This window comes from Choloepus didactylus, chromosome 9 (genome assembly GCF_015220235.1).
Source record: "Choloepus didactylus isolate mChoDid1 chromosome 9, mChoDid1.pri, whole genome shotgun sequence".
Lineage (NCBI taxonomy): Eukaryota > Metazoa > Chordata > Mammalia > Pilosa > Megalonychidae > Choloepus > Choloepus didactylus.
In genome coordinates, this window is record NC_051315.1 from 100881374 (window position 1) to 100893083 (window position 11710).

Below are 11710 nucleotides of genomic sequence, written 5' to 3' on the forward strand. Positions count from 1 at the left end.
CTTATGCACAATATTTATATGAGCCGTGGATATCAAGGCCCTGAGGAGGCACTGTGAAAAGTGAATAGCAGTGTGGAAATAGTTAACAGCAAGGAGCAAGTCAGAGAAAGAAGACCAGGCCACACAGCAGCAGGTTGGAGCCTGTAGACTATCAAGAGCAGGGCCATTTAATAATAAATTTGAAATTATATTTTCATGTGATATAAACTCACATCTGTCCTCCTAGAACCTCTATAATTAAGTTGGCTGCCCACATCAATGCCTTATGTGAGAGGTGGTTCAGTAGGTAAAGGTAAAGGAACTCTGTCCCAGTCTGGAGCTACTAGTGTGGTATCTGAGATGGGCAGTGCATGTGGGAGGTCAATGATGAGCCACCGAATGATGAGACAGGAGTTCAGAGTGGAGGGTGACTGGGAAAAACATTAATCACTTATCCCTTCTCCTGAGTTACAAGAGACACTGGGTATATATGAGTTATAAGAAGCAGGTACACAAGGATCCCACCCCCTGTGAGATGAGATTTGAGCTATTTCATTTGAATCTCAAAGAATGGGGTACATCAAATGAATTTTGACTTCAAACTACCAGTTTTCTCTGAGGATGTTTATAAGAAACCACCCTAAGAACTGTGTTTAATTACTACAGGATGTTGTTGAGTATGTTTTCTACTCAGTGTCATTTTTACAAGGACCTGCAATAAAATTTTTTCGAAAGTCTCAGTACTGAGAATGGTTAAGCTTGTCTTGAATAATAAATTTAATTTTCTTGTAGATTCTGTGACTTATGGAACTGATATTGTTTCCCTTTTTGCATTGACTGCTAGACAGCCTACAGACAAATCTGGATGTGTCTCGAGCCAACACAATGCTTTACGAACATGCAGTTTGGGTTCAAACTTCACTCTTGGATTCATCTCATTTTTCCTCCTCTTGTTTAACCTCTGAGCCAATTTCCTCACACTCTTATTTTTAATTTCTTTAATTTATTATATTACAATTTTTATCAATTACTTTTTTCCTTTTATAAAAAGTAAACATACAATCTAATTAACTTCTATGGAAGACTTCCATTCTTTATTTTCCATTTAGTGTATTTCCATTTAGCGTGTTTTCTATGTGTAGTCATAATATATTACCGCCTATTAAAATGACACGAGGCTGAATTTCCCTGTGTGTGTGAATTTTTGGAGAATATCCTGAAATTATTCTTCATGGCACATACAGCAAAGGGGAAATTATGTTGGGGCTGGAAATCTCATGTAGGAATGGTATTGGAGATGGAGTAGGGAGAAAAGGAATGATAGCTTTTAGAAGGATAAGGAGTGCATCAGGTGACAGAGAGTCGGGTTGTTTGTTTACAGAGTTAAGGTTAGAGTATAGATGCTTCAAACAACTTTCCTCATCAGCTGAAACTTGGAGTATATATAGATGATGGTGGTGATAACCTGGAGGGACAATTTGAGTTGTTTCAATAAGTACTAATTCATCATTGTAGCAACATATATGACCAACCCAAAAATGGCTTTAGCCCAACTGAATCGAACTTTTCTTTAAGCCTACATGATTCGGTCATTAAAGAGTGCTGAAAATAATATCCTTTTCTTCATTATCTTCCTAAGTTTCTTCCCATCTTAAAAATGCATGTTATGATGTTTGGCCAAATGCCATATTGCCTATTCATGCTTAATAGAGTGAAAGAAAGGCAGGACTCTCTTATTGCCAGAAGCAGAAACTAAATATTTTATTAGATTCTAAAGGAGAAAAACAGAGAATATAATCACTTAGTAAAAATCCATGACTCGTCTAAAAGAACCAACTTTGGCATTCACGGCCCCCCAGTCGAGGTGTCTCCTGTACTCGCCCGGCCTCAGCAGGTACTGGCGCCCGCGGTAGTTGGGCAACTCGTAGAGCACCCAGCAGCCCTCCAGCACGTGGACCGAGTGGATCTCACTGAGGCGGAAGCGGTCCTGAAGGGAGAGACAGTCGTCTGTGACCTCCAACATTTGGCCTCTGAAGTCATCTCTCTCATAGATCCTCATTCTGTAGGTACCAGCGTGCTGAAGTGGCAGACAGAAAAGAAAAGGAAGGTTCATTTTTAATAAATAAATTAAAATATGTTACCTTAAAAATTGTTCAGTGGAATGAATTTACAAAGCACTTAAATAAGTGGTGACTTTTTGTACTGTGAATAACTTTTAACCATTGGGTACCCTTAAAAGGTTTCAAACTTTCTTCAATGTGTTTCTTTTCATAAAGGACACTCCTATGCTGGAGATCCAGTGTGCAAGCTCAACTCCTGCACCTAAAGAGCACAAGGGAGCACTAAATCAGAGGAGGACTGAGAATTCTAAGCTAGCATACATTCAGCCTTTTTTCTAAAGAAAAATGGGTCCATCTATCGCTTTCTTACATCTCTCCACTTTCTGTTATACAAAAACAGAGGAAACTGACACTTTGATTCAAAAATTCATTTTAAATTGTGAGTGCTCCGGGAAGGCAATTTCTCATAGAAGAGGCTACGTTTTGGATGTGGTATATGTTTTGTGTTGATTGAGAAATGAACTGTAAATGCCACTAGAATACATAAAATCCTTTGCTCAGCAAAATTGCATTTAAAAAAATCTAATAGTAAGATAATACACCTTTGCTTTGGTATATGGGGGGGGGGTCTAGCTATGTGTGTTTAATTTGATCTTGCCATGCTTTGATGAGCATAGTAATTCTACTTTTACAGCAATATGCTGATTTCCCATTGTTCTGGGTAATTAATTTGTAAAACACTATACAGAATATCTGAGGAAACTTTGAAAAAAAATTAAAGATTTATCTTTAATAAATAAATTAAAATTTATTAACTTAAACTAATGTATTTATTCATTTATTTAAATTTTTAATAAAAAGAAAAAGTAAATTTTAAAAAGAGAAATTAAAGTTCCAGTCCCTGTACCTCCCTGTCCACTCCTGCCCAGAAGTTCTCCGAATCCAGTTTTGCTTCCAGAACAACCTTGTTGCAGAGTTAAGGAACCTTTCGGTCCTCAGTAGCCCCCATTTAGTGGGCCTACCAGCCCTTCAACTTCTATCCACCAGTTTCTGGTCCCTGTGCATTATGATTTGCTTAAAATAAAACTCAGCACATCATCACTTTAGAGTTTGTTATTGGAGAAATTCCTTCTAAATGAAGAAAAGTGACAGTTATTGGAAAGCTAATTATCAGTTGATTTATTACTTTTGCTAAAGGGAATCACCATTTAGCTTTTTTCTGTAAGGCTAATACACTGATTTCCTTGTACACTACGAGACACGGGGCTATTAAGTTCCTGTAAAAATAAGATGACATGTTTTCTTTATCTTTGTTTTCATTACCTCATTTCAGTTATTAACTTATCTGACTCTAGGGCTTCCTTTCTGGCCTCCTGCCCTTAATTTATTAATTTTCCCTCAGTAGCAAGAATCATCCTCATTAAGCTCTGTTTTGATGACGCTCTATCACACGCCTCCCACACTCCACTCCTCTAAGAACTCTGCAGTCACTCCCCAGAAGATACTGAATCTCAAACTTCAGCTTTGGATTATGACCTTTCCTGATCTCTAAGTGAGCTAATCGGTTCTGACCACTACATTAAAACTAGAAACCATACATAGGGGCCTGTACTCTCCACGAAGAATAATCGCATGGAAAAATAAGATAAAGCAAGCAAAAGCATTCTTTTAAAATCACACAGGCCCAGATTGTGTGTCTAAATTTTGATATATTGGATTTCTGGATTGAAATGTTCTGGTAGGACCCCTTTTAAGAAATTATAACTTGAACAGATAGTAACTTTGGTTTGCTATGTCCTGCTTTGTCTTAATTAGCCTTTTGGTTGTTTAATTTTTTATTAGACTTAAGGTATAAAATCTGGGAACTTGTGATCAGAAGATGACAGGACAGTGAATATATCTCAATGAAAATGAATTTTAAAAATTTGAAAAAAAAAAAGATCACAGGACAGAATTTTAAAATGGCTTCACATCCTTCCAAGAATGCACATACTAAGCATCTTCCTGCTATTTACTAATTACTAATGATATCCTTAAATGGCTTTCATTCCCAAAGAGATCAAAGACAAGGCCACACTCACGTGGGGGATGAGGTGGCAGGAGCGGATGGAGTCGTTGAAGCCCATCCACTGCTGGTAGTCGGGGTACTCGCCGCGGCGCAGGAAATACTGGTGCCCCTGGTAGTTGGGGTGCTCATAGAGCATCCAGCAGCCGCTGTCCACACGGATGGAGTTGCAGCGGCTGAAGAAGGGCTGCAAATTGGGGCAGTCGCTGCTGCACTCGTAGCAGCGGCCCTGGAAGCCCCGGTCCTCGTAGAAGGTGATCTGCAAAATGGAAGATGTGAGAGGATAGAGTGATTTGTCCCATCCAGGCGCTGCATCAGGGCACAAGTAGAGCATCAGGCACCTGGTGGGACTTACCTTTCCCATTTTGGAGAGAGTAAGCAGGAGGCGTTCTCTCGGTGCTGTGTGGGACTGGGGAGAGTGTCACTATATATATAGATAGCAGCCCTGACTGCTGCCTCCGCAGGAATTCACACAAAAGGGGCCCGTTTTGGCGAGTAAGGGGATTTGCAACCTCCCCACCTCCACTCTGGTCAGTGGGATGAGCTGAATGGTTGACTCTCATTCTTTCTGGTAGGTTCGGGTTGTTCTAATTCACTAAAGCCATTGTTGCCACTAAAGCGAAAAGTCTTTACTCTTTTAGTTGAGCAAAATTTGAGTGAATTGTCCTCCCCAGCCTTTATTTTAGAACCGATTCTGTTTAATTTACTCCTCAAAGGCAGTTAAACTAAGTAATGTATTATGCTCAGGGACTGTGTGGGTTTTTTCTGTTGTTGTTGATGTTTGTTTTTAAAAAAAACTTTTTAAAAGTAGAATTTAGATAATGCAGACTCTAAGGAAGAGACAATCAAGAGAAATTAGCTGTGAAAGTGCTCTGAAAAGCATAAAGCTTAGTACAAATTCAAGATGCTGAGATCATCACAGTTGTTATTTTGGGGCTTATCCTGAGTGAGATGGTTTCTTGACTGGAAATTTGTAGGATCCTGAGGCTGGGGTTCTCCTCTGTTCATTTCTGACTGTGAGCCCTGGAGCTGAGGGTCAGCAAACAGCAGGCCTCCAACTTGTCTTTGACCCAAAAGGAAGCAGACATCTTTGGGGCCCTCCTCCCCTTCTCACATCTCTCTGGGGACCCAAATCCTTTCTGGGGTCTGCTGCTTATGGCCACCCAGATTCCTGCCTGTTCTTGGTGTCCCTGCCCTGCTTCGAACATCCTAACATCTTTCTTTCCTCTTCATCATTCAAACTCTTGTTCCCTTGATAAGGGTATCTTGAGTAGGGTGAGGAGTAACTCCATCTGAGTAGACCAAGTAACATGAAGTTGTGAATAACTAAAATCAAAGGAGTCTCTAACTGATGGGATTTAAGAAGCAATGGAGGGAAATAAAGTAATTTAGATTATGTGAGATATTTCCTTTATTATGGTCACGAAGTGTGCCATTAGCAGAATAGGAGGAAAGAGGAGTCAGAACTGATTTGCCACTGAAATTGTGGTTACCACCACTTCCAATGGCGGTCCCAGCAAGCACATAGCACTGATGTGTGCCAGGCACTGTTCAGAGTTCTTTACCTATTTTAATCATTTAAGCCTCACAACAACCCAATGCTATAGGAACGATAATTATCCCCATTTTACAGATGAAGAAGCTGAGACACAGTTTTATTCGTGGCTAAAAATGTGCCTGGTACTCAGATTTTCTATGATTTTTGCACCTCTATCTTATCGATCAATGAAGATTCTTCATATCTCTTATTGTGAGTGTTTAGGTATTTAGAGCTGATACTCTGTTTAGCTTGTGGTCCCAGTTATAGGGAACCTGGCATTCTTGGCTATAGTTCTAATGCTGTCTTTAGCAGATATCAGTTATTGACTGACTGATTGATTTACTTATTTATTTATTTAGGTCTATTTCAAGATTCTAGAATGTACCAACCCAAAGTCCCTTTCCCAAGTTTCAGAGTCTCATTCTTTCACAATTATAGCCCTGACTGTGCTATATCAGACTTGCTGAGCTTGAAAACTTAACCTTCTCTGGAGCTCTGCTACCCTGTGATTAAGTCTTAAGTATGATCCTCAGCCTTTTCTGTCCTCCAGCTGCAGGAGATGAGAAGCTGTTTATATGCTGCCTAGGAGGCTGTCTGCCTTTCATATTTCACCTTAAATTGGTAATTAATCAACTTCAACCTTTAGTTGTCTTTCTCAAATGCACTGATGGCCCCCGGTAACAGCCATCCAATTTTTTAGTCCTTATAATACTTCCAATTTCTTCTCCCCCCAAATTTCTGAAACTCCTAAGACATTCCATCTGCACTTACATTTCCTTCCACCTGAATTCCATACTGTTTCACCTCCAGTGAAAGTTTTAACAACATATTAAGGGCTATCAGTATTCCATCAACTCTCAGTAATGTCTTCACTGCCAACCAGCAAGCAAACAGTTCAGCTCCAAAATTCCCTTATAAGGTCTGCTTCCTAGGAATCTGTTAGATGGCATTTCCTGGAATCATGCTCTGGGGCAGAGATTTGCATAAAGGAGCATTATTGGGAAGTGCCCTCAGGAACAATTCCTATAAGGGGGTGGGGAAGGAAGATTAGATGTGGGGAGAAGTTGAACCATGAAATATGTGCATTGGCAGCCTCAGCCAGTCTCACAGGGAACTCTGAAGATAGAATTGAGGCAAGGGACTTAGACTCTGTGCCCAGTAATTTGATGTAGGCTTCTGCTGTGGAGAGATATAACCTTGGATGTAACAGTTTCCATCAGCAGAGGGATATTTCTAGAAACAAACTCAGCTTTGAACTGTGTTTTAGTTTCATAGCTGCTAAAACAAATACCGTACAGTGGGTTGACTTCACAACAGGAATTTATAAGCTCATGGTTTCAAAGGCTAGAAGGCTTGCTTCCTCCCAGGCTTGGTATCTTCTGGCTGGCCAGTAATCTTGGAATTCCTTGGCTTTTTCATTACATGGTGTTCTAGTCTGCTAATGCTGCCAGAATGCAAAACACCAGAGATGGATTGGCTTTTATAAAAGGAGGTTTATTTGGTTACACAGTTACAGTCTTAAGACCATAAAGTGTCCAAGGTAACACATCAACAATCGGGTATCTTCACAGGAGGATGGCCAATGGTGTCCGGAAAACCTCTGTTAGCTGGGAAGGCACATGGCTGGCATCTGCTCTAAAGTTCTGGTTTCAAAATGGCTTTCTCTCAGGATTGTCCTCTCTAGGCTGCAGTTCCTCAAAAATGTCACTCTTAGTTGCACGTGGGATATTTGTCCTCTCTCAGCTTCTCCGGAGCAAGAGTCTGCTTTCAACAGCCATCTTCAAACTGTCTCTCATCTGCAGCTCCTGTGCTTTCTTCAAAGTGTCCCTCTTGGCTGTAGCTCCTCTTCAAAATGTCACTCTCAGCTGCACTGAGTTCCCTCTGTCCATCAGCTCATTTGTATGGCTCCAGTGACTCAACTTAGACCCACTCCGATTGGGCGGAGCAACACCTCCATGGAAATTATCCAATCAGAGTCATCACCCACAGCTGGGTGGGGTGCATTCCAAAGAAACACTCAAGGAATTACAATCTAATCAACACTGATAACGTCTGCCCACACAAGATTACATCAAAGATAATGGCGGTTGGGGGACACAATATATTCAAACTGGCACACATGGCAATGTACATGGCAGTGTCCTTTCCTTTCTCTTCCAGGTTTTATTGACTTCCAGCTTCTGGTTGCTCTTTGTGGCTTCTCCTTCAGGGCCGATTTCCTTTGCTTATAAAGACTTCAGCCATATTGGGGTATGGCCCACTGTCATTCAGTCTGAGCACATCTTAACCAATAACATCTACAAATATCCTATTTACAAATGGGTTCATGCCCACAGGACCAGGGTTTGGACCTGAACTTGCCTTTTGTGGGGTACATGATTCAATCCCCAATAAGCTATCAGCAGCTGGGGGAAGGAGTGCCTTGACCTGAGTGGAAGACTGGGCAGCACACTACAGTGTACACTACAAGAAGAAAATAAGAATTGATCATGAGCCAACCACCTGAGGTGATCACAGTTAACATTTTGATGTTTTCTCTACCAAAAGCTTTCATATATGTAAAACCAATGCAGGATTGTATTAGTTATTACGTGTAGCATACTCTTGTTTTTTTCTAATGAAGTAATTTTTTAAATGAAGTGATTAGTAAAAGTGATTAAGGTTACCATATTGAGTCTTTCAATCAAAAATTCTCTTTTGGTCAATAAAGGTTCTGGATGAAAAATCATTCTTGCTTGAGGTCTAGCCAGTACTTAATAGAAGACCATTCACTGGAGCCACATCTATGATAGGCTGACAAAAAATATATAGATAACTTTTTAGTGTGTGCTGAAAGTTCTAATCCCTTAAAGTAACCAAAATTACAACCCAGTTTTATGTAAGACCCAGTATGTTCAGTGTCATTTGTAGGTGAGTGTTTGCAGATGATGATGAAATATCACCTAGTGAGCATTAATCTGATTTAAAATTATCCACATTTTACCTGTAGTATTATGTTTAATTATTTTAGGGCCATAGAAAAATGTCCTTTAAGCTCAACAAAAATTCACCCAGGAGACCTCTGGGGAAGATGGCAGAGTAGGGAGCCCAAGGATTCAGTCTTTCCTCCAAAACAGCAAGTGAACAGGCAGGAATTGTCTGGAACAACTGTTCTGGGGGCTCTGGTAGCCAGAAGAACATGGTTCAGCATCCAGGGAAGAGTGGGAGGAAGAAGCTGATAAACTACTTTAAAGGACTATGAGTACCTCTCTCTGCACAGTGGTGCTGGTGCCCATCCTCCACTTTTGCAGTGGGCTGCCTGGGAGCCAGTCCATGGCTAGCTGCTGCTGACAGTAAGGAACATAAAAATCCTCTCAAGGAGGGGGTTTGGGCCAAGCACTGATCATGGTTTTTGATTTGTGAATTCAGTTTGCTAAGTCCCAGCTGTAAGCTATTATTTCAACCCACCTTGGATAAAGGTGGCAGTAGCCAATGTTTCAACTCCTTTATGGACAGGGGCAGAGGGGTTGGAGATTTTCATAGTAGGTTCAATGTCATACTTTTTAAAAACATTTCCATGAGGCCTAGCACTGAAGTAGCCTGCTGTATCTCTATCAACCATGAGAATCTTTGGCTCTAACAGTAGTTCCAGTAAATTCTAGTGGGTAGGTCAATTTATTGTAGCCAGTTGGTTTTTTCAGACTGGCTGTAAAAATCTCAGTGGTTGACTGATGTATAGGGCTCTGTAATTCTATATGTGTGCAGACTTCGAAGACAGCAGTAATGGGTGACTGAGGATATTCACATTCCCTTGAGTTAGAGGAATTTTCTAGAAAATAGCCAATTTATTCTGGTCCCCTGTTCTTACCACATCCATGTATACAGAACAACTAGATAAAACTAATGGAGCAATGACTACAATTTATTGGGCCTCTGTTACATGCTAGCTTCTTTGCAGGAAGTATCTTATTTATTCCTCATGAGAACAAGGGAAAAGTGAGGCTTAGAGAGGATTAATAACTTGTTCAAGGTCACGGGGCCATCAGGTGATCAAGCCAGAAACCAAGTCCATGGACTTCAAAGCCTACATTCCTAACTGCCTCGAAACCTAATCGTGTCTTAAAGTGCAAGGAAACATGGAGCTCATCTAATCCATACCCTCATTTTTTAGAGAAGGAAAATTGTGGCATACTGAACTTTGTCAAAGTTCCATTTTCCAAACTTCTCAGTTCATCCAAATTTAAGAAACAAAACTTCAAGCTAAAATTATTTTCAGTGAAACATATCACCTGGTTTACTTTTTTCCTTAAAACAGAGCTTGTGTTTCATTAGTCACCCAACTAGAAGACAAACACACTGTGATTTAGCTAAAGCAGCAGCAAGACTCCAAATCTTCTGCATGTTTGGTATCGGTAAAAGTCACAATTTTTAAAATATGTATATCTTCATATTTATGATTTATTCCATATGTTCTTTTAACAGATTCTTTACTTAAGAGATTGTGCAGGACACTGTTTCAGCTGATACAGATTTGAAATTCAAATTCCAGGAGAGTAGCCGTACTATAGCAGAAAAGAAGCCCAGAAGTCTACCGAATTGCAAATATTAATACTTCACTCTTCATCACTGAGTTTTTGATAATGGAGTTTGAATAGAAATATATATTGGAGTTCAAAATTAAGATGACCCTATTATGCTGTTGAATTTGAGGAGACACTAGGGTTATATTACTTTCTTATATTTACATTTTTACAGTAATTTAAGTTGAAGTGTATTCACAATCTTTCTCATCTTTTCACCACAATTATCCTGGGATTTAGTGAGGTGGGAATTTATTATCACTTGTAGTTTTCAATAATGTAACTTAGAAACAGAGAGGATGAAAAGTGACTTGCTCACAGAGATAAGCTAATAAGGAAGTGTGATGGTTAGGTTTATGTGTCAACCTGGCTACGTGATAGTACCCAGCTGTCTGGTCAAGTAAGCACTGGTCTAACCAGGACGTTTGTGGCTGGTTAATAAACCAACAGGCTGGTTTATTAAATCATCAGTCAATTGGCTGCAGCTGTGACTGATTACATCAATGAAGGGCATGTCTTCCACAATGAGAGAGTGCAATCAGCGGGATTTAATCCAATCAGTTGAAGACTTTTAAGCAAGACAGGTAAAGGACCTTCACAGTCTTCTTCGGCTGACCAGCAAAGCATTTCCTGAGGAGATTGTCAAAGTTGCCAGTTCATTTCCCGAGGAGTTCATCAAACACGTTAGTTGAAGATCCCAGTTCATTTCCTGAGGAGTTTGTCGAAGTTGCCAGTTTGTTGAGTTCATCGAAAATCTTCACTGGAGTTGCCAGTTTGCTGACTGCCCTATGGAATTTGGACTCGTGCATACTCACAGTTGCATGAGTCACTTTTATAAATCTTATATTCACAGATATCTCTCATTGATTCTGCTTCCTTAGAGAACCCTAACTAATACAGAGGGTGACTAACCGTACTGGTTTGTAACACTGAGGGGTTTTCCAGGATACGAACTTTCAGTGCTAAAACCAAGAAGATCCCTGGCAAACTGGGATGAGCTGGTCACTCTACTTGCAAGTAGCAGAGACAGGATAACAACTCAGGCTGTTTCACTCTCAGTTTAACATTTTTCCTACCAGATGATTTAATCTGGTTTCAAACAGACTTTAAGGACCTTCTCTACTTTTGAAACTCAGTGTAACATTCCTCTCTTCCTGCAGCTTGATTAATCGTATCTGAGACTTCAGATACCCTAATCCCTCCAGCAGTCCCTTGTCTTTGGTGTCTCTGCTACAACTGATTGCATATTTTTCTCCTTTTATGGGTTCTAATAGTTTTTTTCATTATGTTTGCCTTTCCTCTTTCCTTGAGACTAAGAGTCATGGCGATCACAGACAGTGCTTTCTCCTGTGTCCCATGACATGAGTGGATACCCAAAATACTCTTGCCTGACCAACAGGAAGTAAATAAGTGGAAATATCAACTGGGGTCAGGTCAGTTGTCTGGGATCACCATTTATTAGAAATCAGTTATTATTTAAAATAGTCAAGAACTAGTTAGTGCCAGG

General features: G+C 40.2%; 1 protein-coding gene across 3 annotated transcripts; it reads right to left on the bottom strand.

Annotated features, from left to right (window-relative positions):
* Positions 1-1780: 1780 nt before the first annotated feature.
* Positions 1781-4468, bottom strand: LOC119544271 (gamma-crystallin B). 3 transcript variants are annotated; one of them, XM_037849606.1, is made up of 3 exons: positions 4460-4468; positions 4121-4363; positions 1781-2056 (listed from the first exon to the last, which is right to left on the bottom strand). In XM_037849606.1, the coding sequence occupies exons 1-3, from the start codon at positions 4466-4468 to the stop codon at positions 1781-1783; spliced, it is 528 nt and encodes a 175-aa protein (XP_037705534.1). The 3 variants fall into 3 exon arrangements, with proteins under 3 accessions (XP_037705534.1, XP_037705533.1, XP_037705535.1); XM_037849605.1 differs by having other exon boundaries at positions 4115-4363; XM_037849607.1 differs by having other exon boundaries at positions 1781-2039; positions 4107-4363.
* Positions 4469-11710: the final 7242 nt, after the last annotated feature.